General features: G+C 41.9%; 1 protein-coding gene across 8 annotated transcripts in view; it reads left to right on the top strand.

Annotated features, from left to right (window-relative positions):
* Positions 1–24,955, top strand: part of ACOT7 (acyl-CoA thioesterase 7) — a 145,425-nt gene that overhangs the window by 104,769 nt on the left and 15,701 nt on the right. For all 8 annotated transcript variants that reach the window (XM_072156248.1, XM_072156246.1, XM_072156245.1 and 5 more), the window contains 2 exons: positions 10,820–10,936; positions 22,302–22,486. In XM_072156248.1, the coding sequence (XP_072012349.1) occupies positions 10,820–10,936; positions 22,302–22,486 (302 nt within the window). The remainder of the gene's footprint in view (positions 1–10,819; positions 10,937–22,301; positions 22,487–24,955) is intronic.

Raw genomic sequence — 24,955 nt, 5'->3', positions numbered from 1 at the left:
TGAAGGCTACTTTCAGCAGGATAATGCGCCATGTCATAAAGCTGGAATCATCTCAGACTGGTTTCTTGAGTTCACTGTACTCAAATGGCCTCCACAGTCACCAGATCTCAATCCAATAGAGCATCTTTGGGATGTGGTGGAACGGGAGATTCGCATCATGGATGTGCATGCCATCATGTCAATATGGACCAAAATCTCTGAGGAATGCTTCCAGCACCTTGTTGAATCTATGCCATGAAGAATTGAGGCAGTTCTGAAGGCAAAAGGGGGTCCAACCCGTTACTAGCATGGTGTACCTAATAAAGTGGCCGGTGAGTGTATACATTGCACCAATTCTTACCATTTTGACATATTTCTCAATTCAATTTTGGCTCATAGGCACATTTTTGTCTCATAGAGTGTACCACTTATAAAAACGCCCTTCTTTGTATCAAGCCACGTCCCCTACCCTACAACTTGTGAGGCATGCATTTTATGGGCATGTTCAGCATATACACGCTCCCGTCATCTACGCTAGATGTATACATAGACATACTATGGCATACGGAAGCATAATTTTTGCTTAGTATTTGTCGTATGAAGCAGGAAATACTAGTTAGAAAAACACATCTCACAGAGACCATAATAGTCTATGGGGACGGATGCAAAAGTATGGTATCCATTCCTAGGCTCTGCTGATTGTTCACTGTGGTATGTAGTTATATGGACAGATACATACAGTGGGATACTTCCGAGCCTTCCGTTGTTAGGATAGATTGGGAATCCACCCGATGTGAACAGATTTAAAACACTTGTAAAATGTGGGACAGTGCAGCTTTGGCACACCATGCTTACAAAATCTCCCCCATTGTATCTTGGTAAACCCCTTTGTTCTGCTGGCTGGAGTTGGTCCAAATTGTACCAGCAGCTATCAATTGAAAATTGATAACTCAGACTCTGGTGTCATATACACTACAAGTCTCAAAAAAGAAAAAAATAAAGTAACTCTGTGCACATTTTACAATGGTAAAGCTGCCCGTCAAACATACAGGTCATTAGTAGCAGATTCCACCTGACAGAAGCTGCCAGTCATCTCTTCTTCCAGTTTGATGGCTGAAACAGTGCGACTGTCATCATCCAATATTGATGTGCTGGCTTCAGGGAACTGAGTTCCTTTAGAGACATCTCATATGATAAGGGAATCCAAGAGCTGCCAAATCTTTATTTATATATAAGATTACAGCGGGTTTCCAGGATATGTCACAAATTACAACTGAAAAGCACCTTTAAGAGCAGAAATGAAGATATTGCAGGCTATGTCCCTTATTCCAGATGTCACAGGTTCTCAGGATGTCTTTTCCCTGACACCTTGTTCTACGCCTTTGATCCTCCAGAATTGGCACTAAGGAATTGCAGATAACCATAGTAACTGGAGTTTTTAGTTGTGCCTCTTTAGATAACTCAGTCTGTTTGTGACCTTATACTGAAATCCACTCAACTTACATCCAATATAACATCCTGAGCAGTTATTGTGTATAGCTTAGGATCTTGCATACTCTTATTGAATTTATCAAATGAACTGTATACAGTCAGCTCCCTCTGTTGGTGGCAGATTTTATCTTTTAGTTCTTTTACAAAGATTTTCTAAAGTGTCCAAAGCTAAGGGATAAATTTAAATCAGTCTTAGACTTTCTCTCCTTAGACATGAGGAGAGAAAAAGAACTGGACCGCACATCCACACATGACACAATGATCTACTGCCGCTAGGCTACATTATATAACGAACTCGAGGTTCTTAGTTACATTTTGATCAAATTGTATAAGCCCACCAACCACTTCGCGGTGACCTCTTTATGGTGGGTCCCTACGCTATTGTGTGCGGCATCACATGGCGTCCACCACCGCTGCAGCACTGCGCCGGCAGGGACCAAGACCTGGTTGCCTCCCAGCACCCGTACTGGCAGGCATAGCCCCCATGGCTCCGGGCCCCGGGTCCCCACCAGCACCACACAACAGAAGCAGCGGACGCCATGCAACACCGCACCATGTGAACAGGAAAAAGGCTCACCATGTGTGAACAGGTGTTGAATACTCACTGTTCCATGTAGTCTCAGGCGCTAGCTGAGAAGAAGTAGGCAGCTCCTATATGCACTTAATAGCGTAGGGACTCGCCATAAAGAGGTCACCGTGAAGTGGTTGGTGGGCCTATACAATTTGATCAAAATGTAACTGAGAACCTCGAGTTTGTTATATAATGTAGCCTAGCGGCAGTAGGTCATTGTGTGATGTGTGGATGTGCGGTCCAGTTCTTTTTCTGTCCCCATGATGGTTAAATCAGTCTTAGGCAACTTTACACATCCTATTTGTGGGCTTAGTGTAGGGCTGAAAATGTCAAAAATATTTTGGTGCATTTATAATAATAATAGTGCATTTCTATAGTATTTGGTAATTGGCGCGGTTATGCCCCTGTGTTGTGGGGGCACTCAACATTTGTAAGGTCTCGCCTCCTTGTTGTAAAGGTACCAACCTCCATTTATTAATATGAGTTTTTCCAATTTTTCAAGCAATTGCAGAAATCTGCTAGAAGAAATAATCAGCAACTTTTTTCCATTGAAATGAATTAGCAGCAAATGTTGGGTGGATTTTGCAGCTGTTTTTTAAAGTCAAATTCAGTTGTGTGAACTAGGTCTGAGAATATATGATCATTTATCAGGAATTCTAGTATTTATAGTTACTCAAATGACTTAAAGGTAAAGGCATACGATCATAGAACTGACAGTATTTGAAGTGTTAGTGAAGCATGGGAACAAATATCTGGGCAAATACAAGCAGTGCTATTCTTTTCCATTGGCTGTGTCTTATATGTATCAAAATTGGGATAAACTGCAATACCAGACACAACCTAATGGCTGGAGTGGTGCTGTGTCTGGAAATGAAATGAAAGTTTTCTAATACTGGGAAACCACTTTAAAACATTCCTTGTTTGTACCAACCAGAATCCCCTAGTGGAGCGTCCATGGCTATAAGTCTCCACACACCTACAAGGCGGCTTTAATTGGCAGTCTCTGTCAGGAGAACTCTTACTCCCTAACCCTTATTTGTATCAACAGTTGTATTTACCCAGATATTTGTTCCCATGCTCTCCTGACTCTTCAGATTCTGTGTCATAGCAGAATTCTTCCTTTATAATACACTCCTGACACAGTTGGCTCTGCCTAATCCCAAAACGATACACAGCTGTTGGTATATCCGGTGCAGTATACATCTAGGACATTTCTGGAACTGATCATGATACATTCAGAAGTCCAATAGCAGAGAATGCTACATAACATTTGGCTCTGTTCATGTTCTGGAGCGCTCCACCCCTTCAGAACTGATATGAGGTTAGAATGCAGCTGCTTGTGATTCAGTGTTTCTGGGCATGGTAGCCTACATGTAGATGCCAGTATTTTAACAATGCCAGTATTTGGCATCTTGAGTGGTCCTTGTGGTTTGCGGTTATAACAGTTTTATTACCCAATGTACAAAGAGATTTTACCACAGATGAAAGCTATTCACAGGATGGTGGACAACTGATTGATCGTAGGTTGTGTGATTGCTGAGACCCCCGATGTTTACAAAATCGGGGGGAGGGGAACATCTTTCCCTGTATTAAATGGAGCATGGTCACACAACACATTGTCATTCCTTTCAACTTTATACTCTGCATTTACTAAGTAAGGTTGAATGTACACTAAAAACTGAGGACCAATCTATAATTCTACGATGTTGATCTGAAGAATGGCAAAAATCCTAGTATTCTACCTGCACAAAAATGTGGGCTGAAAACGATCTATGGTCTGTTGTGTCCTCACCATGTGTCCACTCAAAAGCTGATGACAATAGAAAAGACTTTGCAAGCTGCAAATAGAGGCAGGAATAAGCATTCAATACAGGATTCGGTACCAGTCACATCTTAGGAATAAGAATGGCGCTATCGCTAGACACAAGTAGACCTTGTTTTCTATCCATCAAACTCCTTTACTTGTCATTCACATCCACAACGTCTTGTACTGTATCTGGAGGCACCTGATCCTCTTGGTTCATGAAAAGTATTACAGAATGGTATTAGGTGAATGATGTAATAAAGGCTTGTAGAAATGATAGCCCAATAGCACTATAAGGTCTGCCAATAGTGGTTTACAACCAGCAGTTGCACTTTAATTTTAGGGGAAATGTCTCTTAATTGGAGACCAAATTGAAAAACTTTCTATCCTCTGTGACTTTCCTATTGTTGTGAAATATCCGGCAGACCATTGACCGAGTCACTCTGCTAAGAAATAATGTATTTATTGCCGCTATAAACATGAAGGCCAAAGCTGCAACATTCCGTCGTTGGTTAAATATTTTATTAAATTCCATACACTTATTTCCGTAATGATTCCCTTTACATTAAAGTTTACAGCTGCACCAGAAAGGACATTAAAAAAATATTTGAAAGCAAAGCAGCTGGGAACAGCAAGGGAAGTCTGGTCTGCTGTCACCCATTCCACAAGACCTCACAGAGAGTTCTACTATTTATAGTAAGTGTGGACTTATGCTATGCTACTATGTAACTGTCTTCTTTATATAATAGGTAGGGTTTTTTTTTTTATTAAAGTGCAAAAATTTCCCATAGGAGCCAATTAGATTGCTTCTATAAAAAGATTTCTTAATAAAGCCTCCAGTGATTGCAAAGAGTATCCCATGATCTGGAGGACTAGTCCTGTCCTGTATTACCAGTCAACACGCGTATGATAAATGTGCTAGATTAATACTATTCACTACAAGTCCCAGCCGGGCCATACTCTACACACATCAACACATCCAGCACTGCTATTCACACAGCAACACAACCAGTACTTCAAAACACACACCCAGCACTGCTTTTCACACAGCAACACACCCAGTACTTCAATACACACAGCAACACACCTAGCACTGCTATTCACACAGCATCACACCAAGCACTTCAATACACACAGCAACACACTCATCACTGCTATTCACACAGCAACACACCCAGCACTTCAATACACGCACAGCAACACAGCCAGCTCTGCCTTTCACACAGCAACACACCCAGCACTTCAATACACACAGTAACACACCCAGCACTGCTATTCACACATCAACAAACCCAGTACTTAAAAACACACACAGCAACACACTCAGCACTGTATTCACACAGCAAAACACCCAGCACTTCAATATACATACAGCAACACACCCAGCACTGCATTTCACCCAGCAACACACCAAGCACTTCAATACACACAGCAACACACCCAGCACTGCTATTCACACAGCTAGAACTTCAATACACACTGCTATTCACACAGCAACACACCCAGTGCTTCAAAACACACACAGCAACATACCAAGCACTTCAATACACACAGCAACACACCCAGCACTGCTATTCACATAGCCAGCATTTCAATACACACTGCTATTCACACAGCAACACGCCCAGTGCTTCAAAACACACACAGCAACACACCAAGCACTTCAATACACACAGAAACACACCCAGCACTGCTATTCACACAGCAAAACACCCAGCACTTCAATACACCCAGCAACACACCAAGCACATCAATACACACAGCAACATACCCAGAACTGCTAATAATAAGTAAACAGAGCTGTATATGTCTGAAGTTGAATATAGGCAGACAGTCCCTAAGTACATACAGCGGCATGTCTTAGCAGTGAGACCTGTCAATCGGTAACAAGGAGGCAGGGCAATGCAAGTAAAATTTACTATGCAGAACTCCATTAGTCTCATTGGAGTTTCATATAAACTCTCTGTCTTAGAGGCAGACTTTATATTGAGGAAACCAGTGTCGGACTGGTGTACCTTGGGCCCACCAGAGAAAATTTTTTTGGCTGTAGCTCCATGTATGGCTGTGTACTGCGGCTGAAGCTCCATGCATGGCTGTATACTGCGGCTGCAGCTCCATGTGTGGCTGTGTACTGCTGCTGCAGCTCCATGTATGGCTGTGTACTGCGGCTGCAGCTCCATGTATGGCTGTGTACTGCGGCTGCAGCTCCATGTATGGCTGTGTACTGCGGCTGCAGCTCCATGTATGGCTGTGTACTGCGGCTGTAGCTCCATGTATGACTGTGTACTGCGGCTGTAGCTCCATTTATGGCTGTGTACTGAGGCTGTAGCTTCATTGATAGCTGTGTAGTGCAGCTGTAGCTCCATTGATAGCTGTGTAGTGCGGCTGTAGCTTCATTGATAGCTGTGTAGTGTGGCTGTAGCTTCATGTATGGCTGTGTACTGCGGCTGTAGCTCCATGTATGGCTGTGTACTGCGGCTGTAGCTCCATGTATGGCTGTAGCTCCATGTATGGCTGTAGCTCCATGTATGGCTGTAGCTCCATGTATGGCTGTGTACTGCGACTGTAGCTCCATGTATGGCTGTGTACTGCGACTGTAGCTCCATGTATGGCTGTGTACTGCGACTGTAGCTCCATGTATGGCTGTGTACTGTGGCTGTAGCTCCATGTATGGCTGTGTACTGCGGCTGTAGCTCCATGTATGGCTGTGTACTGCGGCTGTAGCTCCATGTATGGCTATGTACTGAGGCTGTAGCTTCATTGATAGCTGTGTAGTGCAGCTGTAGCTCCATTGATAGCTGTGTAGTGCGGCTGTAGCTTCATTGATAGCTGTGTAGTGTGGCTGTAGCTTCATGTATGGCTGTGTACTGCGACTGTAGCTCCATGTATGGCTGTGTACTGCGACTGTAGCTCCATGTATGGCTGTGTACTGCGACTGTAGCTCCATGTATGGCTGTGTACTGTGGCTGTAGCCCCATGTATGGCTTTGTACTGCTGCTGTAGCTCCATGTATGGCTGTGTACGGCGGCTGTAGCTCCATGTATGGCTGTGTACTGCGGCTGTAGCTCCATGTATGGCTGTGTACTGTGGCTGTAGCTCCATGTATGGCTGTGTACTGCGGCTGTAGCTCCATGTATGGCTGTGTACTGCGGCTGTAGCTCCATGTATGGCTGTGTACTGCGGCTGTAGCACCATGTATGGCTGTGTACTGTGGCTTTAGCTCCATGTATGGCTTTGTACTGTGGCTGTACCTCCATGTATGGCTGTGTACTGCGGCTGTAGCTCCATGTATGGCTGTGTACTGCGGCTGTAGCTCCATGTATGGCTGTGTACTGCCCAAGATAGAAATAGGGCCTCTCCCCCACCCCAGGTTAGAAATAGGGCCTCCCCCCACCCCAGGATAGAAATAGGGCCTCACCCCCCACCCCAAGATAGAAATAGGGCCTCTCCCCCACCCCAGGATAGAAATAGGACCTCACCTCCCACCCCAGGATATAAATATGGCCTCCCCCCACCTCAGGATAGAAATAGGGCCTCTCCCCCACCCCAGCATAGAAATAGGGCCTCTCCCCCACCCAAGCATAGAAATAGGGCCTCACCTCCCACCCCAGCATAGAAATAGGGCCTCACATCCCACCCCAGCATAGAAATAGGGCCTCACATCCCACCCCAGCATAGAAATAGGGCCTCCTCCCACTTCAGGATAGAAATAGGGCCTCCCCCCACCCCAGCATAGAAATAGGGCCTCACCTCCCACCCCAGCATAGAAATAGGGCCTCACTTCCCACCCCAGCATAGAAATAGGGCCTCACCTCCCACCCAGCATAGAAATAGGGCCTCACCTCCCACCCCAGCATAGAAATAGGGCCTCACATCCCACCCCAGCATAGAAATAGGGCCTCACCCCCCACCCCAGCATAGAAATAGGGCCTCACATCCCACCCCAGCATAGAAATAGGGCCTCACCCCCCACCCCAGCATAGAAATAGGGCCTCACACCCCACCCCAGCATAGAAATAGGGCCTCACCCCCCACCCCAGCATAGAAATAAGGCCTCACCCTCCACCCCAGTACAGACAGTACACACACAGAGGGCCTTACCTTGTGCAGCAGCTGCGGGAACAGGGCCATCTCAAAGGCCGGCGAGGATGCGGTGACGTCACAGGAGCAGGAATCAGGCATCGGATATCGGAGCGCCGGGGCCGCGCCGTCACATGAGCGCCTGGGCCGCGCCGTCACTTGAGCGCCGGGGCCGCGCCGTCACTTGAGCGCCAGGGCCGCGCCTTCTCCTGAGCGCCGGGGCCGCGCCTTCTCCTGAGCGCCGGGGCCGCGCCTTCTCCTGAGCGCCGGGGCCGCGCCTTCTCCAGAGCGCCGGCACCAGAGTACCAGGACCCAGCAGGCGTCAGGGCCCACCGGAGGATTCTCCGGTACTCCGGTGGGCCAGTCCGACGCTGGAGGATCTTTGGTATGGACATTGTAACTAACACTCCTCAGGTAAGTTTAAGTGGTGACTAAGTGTAGCATCTGTTCTGTAAATGTGATAAATAGAGGCAGAGGGAAAGGTGGAATGGCACTACTTCATATAATTAACTGTCCATTTATAAATGTTGGATTTATGTATAGGATAAGCCAGACTCAGTGGATAAGCAGGTGGTGCTCTTATTCAATAGAAACAGTGAACTCTTCAAAATGGAAACCACAGTAGAATGGCACTCACCACAGTTCTTCCTTATTTCATTCCGGTTTATTAGTAATACTCACAAAAACATGGCGTGTAGAATACATGTTCTGTAAATGTGTCCTACAAGGCAGCTTGTCCAATCCATAACAAAGAATTTTTATGTATGTTTTTTATATTCATCTTATTTTTTTTACATTTCTTGGAGTGATATATCTGATCTTTATTGAATTTGAACAGCTTAGTTGACCTTTTAAGATTCTGCTCTTCACTTGCATCATATGTAAATTTCAGCGTCAAATCCCTCTGAATGACATGGACTCCATTAAATAAACATGGCATTGTTGTGTCCTCTATGGTTAAATGTAAATGTTTCAGCAGCTATGATTTATGATGCTGTCATCAGGAGACGTGGCTGGGAAGGGGTTAATTGTGATCCAATTTGTGGAGGTGTTTTTGGAATGACTATATTTACCCGCTACCTGTGATTAGCGGGTGTGAAATGGATCTGCAGACTGTCACATACATTCTGCACATATTATCCTCAGTCATACCGACTCAGCTATAGCACTCAGTGAATTACTGCCATTTACTTGTTACCAATTAACTTTTGATTGGAAATGTTTTAATTTTATTTTTTAAAACGTTGTTTAATTCAATGTGCATCTTTAATGTACATAGACTTATGTAAGAGAATCTTTGTCACATTCTCACCAATATTGCGCCATTGTAAGTACTATGTGGTATTGCAGCTGATTACCACAGTCTAACGCGGCACTTGCATTTCAATTAGATTTTTCCTAAAACAGCACTGCACTCAATTCTGGGAAACCCCATTGTTAGGGGGCATTTAAATGGAAAACATCCTATGTGAATTGGGATTTGGATCACTCTTACCTATTTTTGGGTAAAACATCTGACAAAATGTGCCTGGCTGTCGCATAGCAATCCAAAAATATTTTTAGTTGACAACCACAAATGGTCCTATCTCCATGTTGTTGCATTACCCCTGCTGAAGACCTGCATCTCTGGGTACACTTTCCCAGGGGTGCAACATTCATGAGGCAAGTTGAGCTTCTTGCATCAGGCAGCAGCATTTGCAGCCACTAGTCACAAAACAGCAATTAACACTTAAAAATAGTGTCTCTTCACACCTTCTGTCAGCGTGGGTTTTGAAAGATTGCATGTAGAACCCAACTACCGAAAAAGTTATGTGATATATTAATACTGGATGGGACAGAGGGGGGTGTCATATATAGCTCGCCTTGGGCAGCAGAATATTTAGGTATGCCCCTGCACTTCCCTAATAAGTTTCAGTTGAACATGATAGGAATAAATAGAGAGACTGACTTATGATCACTTTATTACCTGTATAGTCAAATCGCACCTCATATTATATAACAGCAGACTGGACAATAGCTAATAATTCAGCAATAAAGCACAAGGGAATTGCCTATATTACTTTTACCTTATATATTATACTAGGGCATGGAACAATTTACCATAAATTTAAATTATTTAATTTTTCTCAACGTGAATCTGGCAATAATGGCCCATCGGAGTGCACCCGATTCATGAAGACTGGAGCACGGTCTCCATGATTCTGGTGCATCCTGCAGGCGTTCAATTTTTGCTGGCAACCAATACTGTCTAAAAAAAACTTTTCACATTTTGAACAGTTGTACAGTTGTATTTATGTGACTCTACCTCAAAATACTGGGGCAGATTGCTTAATAACTGTGGGCCAATGTGTGCGATCAAAACTGCAAACTGCTGTGTAAAGCTACTGGTTTTGTGCGTCATCACCGCTGAATGAAACTAAGCTGCAAAACCCAAAAACTTTTTGTGCCTTGCAATCTTCATTTTCTGTCAGCTTCCCCCTCTACAGTTACTCTCCACAAATTTGCAGCCTTTTCCTCTCTCAACTGATAAATATACACATCTGCTGTGACTTGGTTCTACCCTCCCTTCTTTTGAGACCATCTATAGAATCTGACAGTTTAATGAGCTTCCATCTCTCTTGGTAGCAAGACAGAATTCAGGAGAATTTCATGATGAAAAGCAGATTAGAAAGGAATGAGGGCAGATGATAAGAGCCAATGCATGTGGACAATGAAGCATTTTACTACTGTAAAACATGTTACAAAATTGGTGACTATTTACAAGGGCGCAAAATGTGTGCAGATGATTATTATGTGTATGTATAAGTATATGTAACTTCCATAATATCTATATAGAGTTACTCTATAGCTAAATTTATTGAGTTAATTTTATGCCTCTGTTACTTTGTTCTTAGGTGTTACAATGAAACTAATGGATGAAGTGGCCGGGATTGTGGCAGCTCGACACTGTAAAACAAACATTGTTACAGCCTCAGTGGATGCCATCAACTTTCATCGCAAGATACAAAAAGGTTTTTTTTGGATTTTCTTATTTTTTTCTCCTTATGTCTATTTCTTATTACAATAATTCTTATCAGTAGAAAATCTTTATTCATGTTTAGCCAACAGAGGCAGGGATTGTGTAAAGATTGGTGGGCCTACGAAGAGCCACAAAGGTATCTAATGCCTCATTTCTGTATCTGATCCCCCCCAAGTAAAGAAATGCCCCATGCAGCCCCCCCCAGCAATGAGACTAAAACAGCCCCTTGTTGTATTAAACCAAATAGAACATTCAATCACTAAATATGCTATGCTATAAGAATCTGGTAATGTAATTCCTTTCGGTACTTAGATTCTTAAAGGCTACAAGTAGAGGCTTATTAAAGGACACCTGTCATCAGGTCTGTGTTACTTGTCCTGTCACCTCTACCTGTTGGAGCAGCTCACAAGGATCCATCCCAGGCTTTATCTAGTTATTTCATACATTAATCATTGTAAAATCATCTATTCTTTATTATGTAAATGAGGCTGGTCACATGGTCAGAGGCAGTGATGTCACCCCTGTTAGCCCTCCCCTCTCCCCCCCCCCTGCTCATGTCTGTGTGTAATGTATAGTAAAGCATGGCTAGTGTGTGTGCTGCATCTGCTGACATGCTGCATCCTCCTAATATACAGGTGATAGACACAGACATCAGCTACACATGAATCTGACATGTTCTGCTGTAACATGGCTGCCTGGAGCTGCTGTATCTCTCCTAAACACACACACATGCACACACAGGCTGCAGGGGGCGCCAGCACCAGGAAGCACATCATTATACAGCCTCACTCCATTATACAGGCTGTCAGTCATGCACTGGGGGTGTGGCTGTGCCTCCCACTCATGAATAGAGTGGACAGCTTGAATATGCTAATGCTTCATTGGACATTTCACAGGTCATTTGCATACAGCTTTAGGACCTCATTGCTTAGGTTTACAGGCATGTAGAGGGACAATGAAGGGATAGAGGCAATGCTCTCTAATGGCAGTTTATGAAAATATATTTAGTTTAGGGTGGTTATTTTGCATGACGGGTTCTCTTTAAGGTTAAACTTTAATATGCGCGGAGGTACAATACACAATATACATACAAACGTTCTGAAAATAAAATGGGATAAAAGAAACAAAATAACCTTACTATGGAATACTTAGAAATACTTTGGCTGGGGAACACAAGGTGATTGCAGCACTGATTAAAGCACTGAAGACAGCTGCTTATGGCTATTTTCATATTTTTGTATATACATTTTTTATACATGGCTGGGGGGGATTTAAAAATAATGAAGAGTCACTGCTGGGTTTGTATATAGAGGCTGGTAGTTGTGCCCTGACCACAGCTTTGGTCTGCTGTTGTAGCAGGTGCATGGCAGTGGTTGGGACAGCACCACCAGCTTCTGTATACAAACTGAGACACGACAGTGACGGGCAGTGCCGCTGGTGAATGGGAGTGTGTACATCATCATCATTATTTTTACAGCCCTCCAGCCGTATATATAAAATGTATATACCTGGACAACCCTCAATTGGAAACTTCAGTTTGGATAGAATAGATTTGCACCCAGATCGAATCTCAAAACTTCAGCAAAGAGAATCGTGATTGATTTGCTCAGCTCTAATGTCATCTTTCCCCACCAATCCAATATTGATCACCTATCCTAAGGATATCTATACCTAAAATACTACATTTGCATGGGTTTCCTCCAAGTCCTTTGATTTCCTCCCACACTCCAAAACATACTGGTAGGTTGATTAGATTGTGAGCCCCATTGGGGACAGGGACTGATTTGGCAATCTCTGTGCAGCGCTGCATAATCTGTGTGCGCTATATAAATACACAATTATTATTAATTCTAAGCAAGGACAACGCCTGCTCTGAGTTTAATTGCATCTGCCATCCATTGATGTAAAGGCTAATAATAGACAACAATAAAAAAAATGATCAATACAGTGTCTAAAAAAAATTAGTTCACCAGCTAACACCATTATACTATACTATATACTACTCATATTACACTACATCTCATGTTATAACATAATTACTACAATAATACACCCCCCTGTAATAAGTCATATTACACTACTGCTCCTGTTATAACATTATTAGACTACAGCCCCAATAACAACACTGTCAGATTACACTACAGCGTCTGTTATAACACAATTATAATACACTACCCCTCCTATAATCACACAGTCATATTACACTGCAGTGCCTGTTATAACACAATTATACTATACTACCCCTCCTGTAATAACACAGTCATATTACACCACAGCTCCTGTCATAACACAATGACACTACACTACACCCCCCTATAATAACACAGTCATATTACACTACAGCTCCTGTTATAACACAATTACACTACACTACACCCCACCATAACAAAACTGTTATATTACACTACAGTGCCGATAATAACACAGTTCTATTACACTACAGCTTCTGTTATAACACAATTATACTGCACTACACCCCCCATAATAACACAGTTATATTACACTACAGCTCCTGTTATAACACAATTATACTACACTACACCCCCCATAATAACACGGCCATATTACAATACAGTTCCTGTTATAACAAAATTATACTACACTACACCCCCCACCCCCCATAATAACCTCTAATAAATCTATAATTCTGGATGCTAGCGATCATTCTACATTTCCCCGCTACATTACACCGCTGTTCCCTTTAACAGAAGTGACTGGAAGATAAATGTTCCTGGGTAATGTATGTTGATGGGTCTTCAGGCAAATATTGCTAAATTGCTTCCCACTGAGCAACAGAACATTTTCTATTATTAATGTGATTGTGTTTTTAAAGAAGCCTGTAATTTCAGTAACACAGGGATTAATTTAGAAATCACAATTAAGAGAGAAAATGATTTTCCTTCTGTAATTAAACAGGAAAAGATGAGGCATATGCTAGGAAGCATCTTAAGTGATTCCAGCAATGTTTCCGTCCAAAATGTCATCTTCCTGACTGCAGACGCGCACCTAGATTGGATACAAACCAGCGGATAGAGCTACTGGGGACTGTCAATCTGTTTTATGTGTGCAACTGACTGTAATGGATGAAAAACATAATCCTGTTATAGTAAACAAAGATATTGGCAGTTTTCAGAAAATCTGAATGCACCTTGGACTCGAAGCGCATTACATCAGGTTTTATGTTATGACAAAAGTCCCCAAAGATAAGCTATATATAGGGCAGTGATGGCTAACCTATGGCACTGGTGCCAGAGGTGGCACTCGGAGCCCTTTCTGTGGGCACCCAGGCCATCACCAGAGATGAGTCCTGGTATTTTCCTGCAGTCCCAGACAGCCCAAAACTTGCTGTGCACAGAGGTATTTTAAAGTGACAGCTCTACCTGGGACTATTTTATGATTTATTGGTGTCCCCAGGGGCTGGTATCAATGAAAACTGTGACAGAGAAGTGAGTATAAATCACAAATTAAATTTCTGTATTGGCACTTTGCGATAAATAAGCGGGTCTTTGTTGAAGTTTGGGCACTCGGTCTCTAAAAGGTTTGCCATCACTGATATAGGGTATAAGAGTCTAGGCTCCAAATGATCAAGTAAAATCCAGGCAAAACCCCAAACAATTGAAAATGAATAATTATATGGAATTATATGGCTAGGTCCTCCAGACAGAGAGAGGCGCTACTTACTTAGTGTAATTAAAAATGAGTTTTCCAAACCAATATACGTTCTAATGTATCCTTAAAAATGTTGCTGTACTTGTTTCCGAAACGCGGAAACTACTAAAACAACTCTAAACAGCAATATGATAATAAACACCTCTGTGGCATAGAAGAATAAAAAACCCTACAGTGGTCTCTGATCAGAAATACAGGAGATTATCATCTAGTGCAGGGGTCAGGAACCTTTTTGGCTGAGAGAGCCATGAACTCCACATATTTTAAAAAGGTATTCCGTACAATATGCACATGCCCCCAAGTAGATAGGTAGTCCCAGTGTCACGGGTGCCCCTGCAATCTACTTCTCAGATCGCAGGCACACCCATGCCTCTGTATGTGGTGGTGCCCCTTTCCGAGCTCACTCACCTCTCTACGTTCCTGCTCCTGTCCCAGCTATGAGGAAGCTTTCCAAAGTGTTTCTTTCCCAAGTGTTGACCTCCCCTTGTGACCCCGAACCTGTTCCTGATTCTGCTCCTTCGCTGCCAGCCCTGACCTCTTACTCCGTCCCCAACCTTGCATCATTGCCGCCTGACTTGACAGTCTACCTGTTCCTGACCAAGAGACTGCCTAGTGATCCTGTACCTTGACCTTGGCTGTCAACATGGACAAGTCGTGCCTGTGGAACGACCTGCTGGTACCACGCTGCAGCAAGACCATCCTGCTTTGTGGCTGGCTCTGGTGAAGACCGGGTGCCACTTAGAATCCGGTCCCAGGTGTCTGCTTACATCATCGTCCGCTATGGTCCAGGGGGTTCACTACTCCACTCACTACTGGGTCGTACAAAGGATGCAGGCAGCGGTAACATTGCTGCCTGTGTCCTGTGATCAGTCTAAGAGACACACAGCCATCACTTTTTATTAAAGATCTGCCTGAGAGCCAGATGCATCCAACAAAAGAGCCATATCTGGCTTCCAAGCCATAGGTTCCCTACCCCTGATCTAGTGGATGTAATATGGATCCTGAAATGTGCCCATATGACCGTGAAAGCGTCAATATAATGGGAAGATTAAATTAGCGCCATTGACTGTTAATTGGTGAGACTTCCAGGAATTAGTGAGACTTCCAGGAATTTGTGCAGAAGTCTTATTAATCACTTGCTGTAAACGTTTCAGAATAAATTCCTTACAAGGAGCAGCTTTCTTTACAATAAAAATTACTTTTTTTTTTCTACCCCAGTGTCTTAATAACCAGATAAACTCCTCAAACCTCTTAGCCTTAATTCCCGGCAATACGTTCATTGTTTTGTCTTATTCAACTTTAGTCGCTGTGATAACTGCTTTTCTTGAGGATTCTTGACATTTGGCAATTTTCCATTCTTTGTGAAGGTGCTCATTAGACAAAGTACAGTTAATATAATGAGACGCAGGTTTTCAAGTAACGAGAAGGAAAATTCAACACTCGGGCTTGTCTGACCGGTACTAATTAATTTGCTTTAATTATTGACATCTGTTCAGCTTTACCTTTTGTCAAGGAAATGCAGAACAATTACAAGCAGATAATTTCTCATTGAATATTGTATGTACCTGATAAAACCTAAGAAACATGAGTAGATGTATTCAGAGGCACGCGTAGAGCAGGTGTTCTCATAAGAGAAATCAAAACCCCTTTTAGGTGCATTTTAGGTACAGACTGAACCTATGGCTCATAACCCTTTCACCTGTTCAGAATTCTGAATAATGGAAAAACTGTGCAAGTTTAAAAAGTTTATCGGGACTCAGAGTCAGGAAGTAAGAGTTCTCCTTACGGAGACTGCCTGCCTTGCAAGGTAGCTAAAAGAGGCGTGGTTTTCCTTGTCCCATCCTGGAAAACTTTGCATATTTTATCGGGACTCATACTTTTCTCCATCATTTTGTTTTTTTCTCCTTAGCACCCCCTTCCGGCCTTCACTGTTTTAGTAACTATGGAGTTTAAATTTTTTAAGATTTATGGAGGAAATTTATCGGGGGCGAATGGTAATGGCCACGTCCCCACCTCATCGCGCCAGATACATCAAGAAGGTTGGACCTCTTATGTCATCTGGTGGGTGGCGCGGCCAGTGAGCAAAACTACGCCAGGTCACACCTTTATTAATTGGATCTATATGATCCTTTTATGTAAATGTAATATATTCCACTGTTGATACACCTGCACATTTTGTAATGATCTTTAGATAGCATAACAGTGCCTGTAATGTAAGACTGTGTTTTTTAAAGAGGGCCTACCAACCCCTCCCCCTCATTATTTGTTTTAGTGAATCCTAAAATAATACTAAAATAAGCAGCTCCTGGCAATACCTCTTTATTAGCAGTGTTAAACTGCTAGCTTTATCAGAACATAAACCTAGAAAACACTGCACTGCCATAGCCCAGCGTATTTATGAGGGAGGCGGTAACTGCCGCATGAAGTCTGGCAGTCATCACCGGCCTATGGAATAGGAGGGTCGGTCCTGGAAAGAAGCAGAGGAGAGGGGAGCGCATCTGACCACCCCCTCATGAATACACCGGACCACTATAAGCTTGGTATGGTGTTCTGACGGTACGGCGCTGCAGTGTCTGCTAGCTTTATCGGAGGGTTCCAATAAAGCTAGCAGTTTAACACTGCTAATAATGGGTGTTTTTTTTAGGGGACAGGTCCTCTGTAAGTAAATTGTGAACTGGATGTTCCCTGATGTCCCTGCACAGTCTGTTCCATTGTGGACAATTAACAGCACAACACAGAGTTAGGCCTCATATATATGACTGCGCCACTTCTCCCACCCATGTCCATTCAAAATTTCCCAGACGTACGCAGAAACCTGACATGCTTTATTTTTTGCTGCACGGTACTTTCACGGTGATGTGAGACACGGCTGCATAACCCAACCTTGACCAGTTCTAATAGTAGTCAATAGGCCTTGAGCTATCCAAAAATTTAGCAATATTCAAAAATTGTAGAATTGAGAATGCTGTTTACTGAATCAGACATATCAAAAAAGGTGGCCTCTTTTATATTATATGCTTTTCTTCCCCTACATTTTTCCCTTCCTTTCTATAGTAACCTGTGCCCTGTATGTTATACATAAACACTTTCCTCTTGTTTCTCCTCTAAGCCCACCTACTGTCAAACTCAAATAAACATATGAGCTACAATTGGTTAATAAGGATAAATTATAAAGGTGCAGTGTCCACATCCTTCTGCTTCATACATGTCTGAGCTAATGCTCTGATACCTCTTCACGCCTAATCTTTGAAGACCTTATTCTTCACTTTCCTCATGTACATCACCTTGGATTAAATGGTGCTTTGAAAATCAATACACAAATCTATAACTAATAATATAACTGAAGAACAGTATAATATCTCCCAGAAGATTGCTTCAGCCTTAGTTTAACTTTGAAAGAGTGTAAAATCCTCCAGGAAAGAATTCTTTAGAGTTCGGTTAAATCTCTACATTGACTTGTGGTAAAATGATATTAAAATATTTCCTACCATGAGAAATCAACCTATTTAGCTAAATCTGAGGGTAGGTGGATATTAACTTGCTAAGCCCTAATCTTATTGAACCTAATCCTAAAATATTTCCTAAACTACACTTTACACTTTAGCTAATATGCAAATATACGGTGTGGCATGCAGTATATTTCTATAGTGAGCATATGCCTACAAGATAGATCGAAAAACTCAAATATGACAAATGTATTATCAGTTATCACAAACCACAAGCCATCTAATTTCTCCAACTTGGGACCCCGCACCCCACTGATAAGGCATTTTCCTTATAAAAGAATTTACTGTAATTTTGGCAGCGGGCATGCATCCTAATAATAATGAGACCAGGCAACGCTCAGTGACAGCCAGACCTTGAGTCCTATTGAGTCCCGCTTATTTTTCCATTTTCCATTGTGCTGTATTAGAGATCAATGCCATCCATCCAGCTTTTAGTCGCGCACTGAATAGCAGCGGTTTATGTCCTTACATTATACCACACAGAAAGCTAAAATGGCTCCTATTCTCCAGTATTTCCTCTAGTGAAATGGGTGGCCTGAGGATAAAGATCTGAGAAAGCATATCATATACAAGAGCCAAGCGGATAGATTTCTTCCACAATTACCATTCAATGCAGGAAGAAACAGAATGAACAAAACCGCTCGTTTACTTTCTATTCGTGACGCTGAAAGCTGACCTGATACTTTCTCAAATAACATGTGTACAGCTATTTTTAACATATGTCGTCTGCCGGGGTTCAAGGTCATATTTAACATCTCCATTATTTTTCTTATATTGCAAGGTTTCCTGCACGTCTTGATTCCCTTCGGAATTCACTGTATGTATTTAACCAGCTGTGTTCTGAGTCATGCTCGCCTGCCTTTTACTTGCAATTCCAATCTTATGCCCTTGGAAATTACTATAAAGCGACTCAGCAGTAAATTCCAATAATCTGCTGCATGTGACCGAAACTAGAAGTATCTTCTACTTACCTCCTTCAAGGTGCCCATTCAACCCCTTTGTCTCTTCCATTTTCTAAGCTTCAAAAGACTTCATTTTTCATAAAAGGCAATTTTCATACTGATAATGTTCTGAATTTTGACAAAGTTTATTTACGTCATTATTCCCTTCTTGTCATGATATTGGGGACAAGGAGAACTCAATGCTTGGCCTACATTTACTCCTCTACAAATTAAAATTAGAAATTTTTTTTGTAAATTGCCCCATTTTTCATCCCTTGTGTCTGGAGGCCACAGGAGTAGTAGGTTTGGAATATATAAAATATTACACTTAACTGCTCAGAGCAAATGTTTAAGAGGACGGAAACATCTCTAATTAAGTCTTCTCGAAATATCCCGCAGCTGCGTTTAATGGAACTTCCCAACAAATTATTCTAATCCTCTGTTACATATTTAACTAAAAAAAAGTATAGGACGAGATTCCAAAAATGAGCTTAAAGGGACAGTGCTCTGAAAAGGGACCGGCTTTAGATTCCACGTGGCACACTGTAACTTTTTACAGAATAAATTCCTTCCGCTGAGATAATGTAAACTGGTAGCACCTGGTTGTGATTCTCTGATGTTTATGAGCCCAGGGGGAAGAGATAGACATGAAATAGACCTTGCATGTAATGGAAAGACTGGAGTTCCTGAAGCCAGGAAAAACATGTGCCCCATGATTAAAGCGATTCCTGCCACTTCAAAGCCAAGAAAGGGACAGAAGCTGCAATGGAAGTTCTGCCGATTCCCCCCCCCCCCCCCCAAAAAAAAAAAAAACAAACAAAACAAAAAGACACAACAACCACAATAGCACTAGGGGAAGTAAAAGAGGGGGCAAAATGGGGCCTTCTGTCATCCATACATAGCATTGCTATATTAATAGTATATTGTACATTATTATAGTATTAGATCATTTTACAGGTACAATATGGCAACTGTTGCAGCATCATTTTGTACGTTGTACGTAGGATGCTTCATGCTACTTAGTTCACATCTTCAGTTACTTGCATCCATTATGATACATGGAAGTTCCTATAGGCATGTGTGTACAGAACTTTCATCATACTTAGTATTACAGCAGGAAAAATCAGCATGCTTCTGTGTTGTCTATCAGCAAATATGGAAGCCTGAAGCCTGATCATAGGGACCTGTCTATACAAACGGGAAATAAGAGAGATAGAGATGGGTCCCATGAGGTGCCTGTGCAATGATTCAATAAACTTGAAATATTAAACCTCGTCTTCACTGCGTATGTGACTTAAGTATGCCACACTTATTGTGTAATGATTCAATACAGCCCGGGTGTACTAGAGTGGCTTCCCAAGAACTCCAGATCAAGGTAAAGTATGTTTTTTGTTTTTTTTTTATCGGGGCACAGAGGAAAAACCTAATGGTTATTTGGGACTCTAAACCACTGATCCATAAGGACCTGTGGGTTGTTTAGTGTCCCACGTGGCCCTGGCAGGTCACAAATGGCATAAACGAGTAGTACAGGTGATTGTAGTAAACTATATAATGTATGTAATGTAATAATGTGTCCTTTTTTCCCATGCCTTTCTTCCTAATTTAGGGTACATTCACACACACGGTGACCCCTCCCCTCTCCATAGAAAACACACGTGGGGAAAGATAAAGCTCTATCTTTTCCCTGTATAAGGCACATGTGTGGCACCATTGCTCTCTATGGGGACGTATTTGCAGCCACATATACATCCCCCCAGACGGTCGTGTGAATGAGGCCTTAAAGGGAGTCTTTCACCTGATTTTACCCCACAATGAGCTCCCTCATGTAGGATTTGAAATGCTCATTCTATAGTTTATGTGAAATCTCACTTGTTTACCTAAAGATTTTACATAAAATTTTGAATTCTAGAAATGATATTTCATACCCTACCTGAGGGGGCTAGTAGTTTGATGGGGTAAAATCTGGTGTCCCTTTAATAAGACTCTTTTCCCCTTACAGTGGCTGGTGCCAGAAACCACAGCTGAGTTCCTATTTACTTCTATAAGATCTTAGTATTGGCAATGGCGACCTACCCAATCAATATCTATTAGGTGAAAAATATGTAGAATCTGCACAAGAGAAGTCATGGAATAAGTAACAAATAGGCACATTTATGAATGGTGCCCAGCTCATGCTAGAGATGTTTTCTCCATATTGTGGGCCATCTGTCCTGCACATCTACCCATGTGTAATATTCTGCAATTCTTTTTCTGTCTTTAAATATTCCTCCTAGATTTAGTGCATTACACAACTTCCCCTTAAATCCCCCATGTTTATAATAATGGAGACCTGCAACTACTTTTCATAAGTTTTCCTCTTTCATGTATTGACTTTTCAGTAAAGACCTAAATCTTTAATAACATAATGCAGCAAGAGCCACGTCTGCCAGAAATCAGGAATCTCTTTGTCTTTCTGCTGCAAATGAACATGGTGAGAGAAAGTGAACAGCGCAGATTGTAACTACTATACCATGCAAGGAGCAGCTTCCAAATAATACGAAAATTCCCTGGAGAAGGAAGGATTTCAAGCTTGGCTAATTTTGCTCTTATCAGAGTCACATGTCCATTGTTTTGAGATGCTAAAGTTTCCTAACATTTCAGCGCACTGATTTCAGCAGCGTAAGACTCACAAGACCTAGTGCATGATTATCAAATAATCTGGATTACCCCATTCCTAGCACTTTTGCAAACTTTTACTAGTCATAATAGTTGTCAATTCTTGGCACCCTTTGTCCTTACCAAGGGTCTGACCACTGCGAGTGGCCATGTATATTGTTTTCAGTTTATATCCTAAAGTAAAAAATAAAGCAAGATGCCTAAATATCTCATTTTGTTTGCTGTATATAGAGGAAATCCAAGCGCAGCGATTGCAAAGTGATGCTTTTATTGCACCCAAAAACGTGACAATTCGACTTGCTCTAAGTCTTTGTCAAACACACAGTACCGCTGGGATAAAAGCAGAGAAGAGAGCGTGGCAGTGAGCACATCCGTGCTGTAGGAGAACGCCAAGCGTCAGACATTTGTCGCCTATTGTTTTGATGTAACGATATAAACGTAATTGATGACATTGCTCCTTTAGGCTTTATGGAAGAAGAAACTGTAAAAGTATCTACATCCTCTGCAGTATTTCTTGTTGACTGATAATAGAGTTGATATAACGTGGCCTTTGCATGTCCTGTGACACATCTTCTCCATCCTTCAGGTTGCATCATTACTGTATCTGGCCGTATGACATTCACAAGTAACAAGTCCATGGAGATCGAAGTGTTTGTGGATGCAGGCATGTTAGTTGGTGACACCGAGGATCAATACAGAGCAGTCAGCGCCTTTTTCACTTATGTCTCTCTCAGCAAAGATGCAAAACCGCTCCCCGTCCCTCAGCTTGTGGTGAGTACGATGTTTTGTGCCGTGCACAGCCATTTCTTACTCATCCCCTACTTGCAGATTATTCAAAAATCTTTTTACCCATTTCTCTAATCTCGGTTACAAACACTATGTCAGCCTTTATATTATTAAGGGATTATTCTCCAGCTTTCCCAGATGCTCAATGACAAATCTGCCAAGGTATTCACTAATATATTCAATATATTCTGTAACCCGATATTATGGAGCTAGAGAGATTGACAATTAAAGAGAATATATCGCCTAAATACCTTTTACCTAAAGTCTCTATATGATTATGGTGGTAGTCACAGGGTTGTGGAGTTGGAGCTGTGATAAAAAGGACTGATTCCACAGACATAAATAAAATTGTGAAATTTCCTTTAAAAGTCTGTTATTTTCCTGATCTAAGGATTTAGGCCAGGTGTAAGCAACATAGATCAGTCCAAGGGCCACATCGGTAACCAGCACCCTAATTGCACCAACAACCACAGTACAGCACAAAATGTTGCCCCAGAAATCATAAATAACACAGTACAGCAATAAATACCACCCCAACAACCAAATACTGCATTCAGAGCAGACAATAATAGTTGTGGAGACCCCAGAGCAGACAACCATAATTATGGAGAAACCTCTAGAGTACATATACAACACAAACAACCAGTATCAGGAGTCAGGACACAGCACTTAGCGCCAGGAGAGGACCTGGAAGCAGCTGCACTCACCACTGCCTGGCCTCCTTCACCAATGAACACTTCAATCAGTTAGGGAAACGCTCCTTGGACTCTGACTGCCTGCATGTTGCGGGACATGACTTGAGACTTGACGGGCTGCATGTAGCCTGTCGGCGCAGGTTGTGCATTCTTTTCCAGGCTTTTAGTTGAGATGAACGTGTGCTGCACTTTATGCACACGCTCAGTAGTAAAACTCCTCTGCTACAGATCAGAGGAATACTAGTAATAACGTCCACATTTATCACAACAGTGCTAGAGTGATCAGGAAAACAGGACTGTGGAGTCAAGTTGTGTAGTCAGTGACCATTTTGGAGTATATGGATTTGGAGTGGAAATTAATTAAGTGGAAATTGAGTAAGAGTTGGAGTCAGAAGGTTGTCTTACCAACTCCACAGCCCTGGATATCCATCTTGTCTGTAGTACCCTGTAGATGATTCATTAATGTATATAGTAGAATTTTCTTCAAGCAACAAACTGCACCAAATCCCCGCCATGAGGTGGACGATTTGATGCAGATTTTCACAAGCCCATCAATGACATCAATGTAAACAACTGCAAAGCTGCAGGAGAAAAGTCATATGCTCATTCATTTATTTTCCTCATAGAAAAAGCTTATTGTCTACAATACTCTATCCAAATCACCTTGATTTTAATGCTACTGTGTAATGCTGTGGATTTTCTGCAACAAAACACATGCGGAAAATCCGCAGACAAGCAGATTGTCCTAGGAGCACTGTGCCTGGCAGTTTGTTAGTGGTCGGTAGGGTGACTATCATTGCAGTGGGGGCACTGGCCCCAAGGCCTTAAAGGGGTAGGCCACTTTCCTCAAATAATTAATATTGTTTGTGTAATTGAAAATTATGCAATCTTCCTGTACACTTCCTGTGTCAATTCCACACAATTTTCTAGACCTCTGCTTGCTGTCACAGTGATATTTTAGTAGACCAAACATACTGTACATCCTGAATTATTTCCCTGTAGTCCTTTAGTTGAAGTATGCAGTAACCATTGTTGGAAATAGTATGGCAGCCATATTAGCTAAAAAAAACCAAAAAAACAGCTTATTAGAAAATGACAGAAATGAGAAACTACAAAAATTCAATGGCTTACTGTTTTTGTTTTATAGGTATATATACCTTTTAAGAAATTGCTATTCTTTATTTTTATCCAAGAGATGACATCATTCCCCAGTTAATGTCATTTGCATTTCATAAACCATGACAGATACATGCCAGGATTATACATGTATTTATATGGAACTGGCGATGTTACAATACAAACATACCCAGGCTATAAATACATGGCGGTAAGATTCATTAAAATTCATCCAGCATAACTGAGAGTCCCTCAGGCCTCCATAACAAGGACACATCACATAAATTAGGTGTAGACTCCCTTCTCCACCAGTGCAATAAATAATCAATGACATAATACTGGAGGAGACATTAGTAGTTTAATAGGGAACTATTAATATTATCTTAACTTTAGAATAATAATCTGAGAACTGAGTCATTCAAGGAATTATATGTACTACTATAATACTCCTGTACTATAATATTGTCCTTTTGTGTAATAATATAATACTACTCCCTATGTACAGGCAGTCCCCGGGTTACATACAAGATAGGGTCTGTAGGTTTGTTCTTAAGTTGAATTTGTATGTAAGTCGTAACTGTATATTTTATCATTGCAACCCCAGCCAGAACTTTTTTGGTCTCTGTGACAATTGGATTTTAAA

The sequence above is a fragment of the Engystomops pustulosus genome, chromosome 6 (genome assembly GCF_040894005.1).
Source record: "Engystomops pustulosus chromosome 6, aEngPut4.maternal, whole genome shotgun sequence".
Lineage (NCBI taxonomy): Eukaryota > Metazoa > Chordata > Amphibia > Anura > Leptodactylidae > Engystomops > Engystomops pustulosus.
Note: the sequence above shows the minus strand (reverse complement) of the source record. Positions and strands in the feature narration are given on the sequence as shown.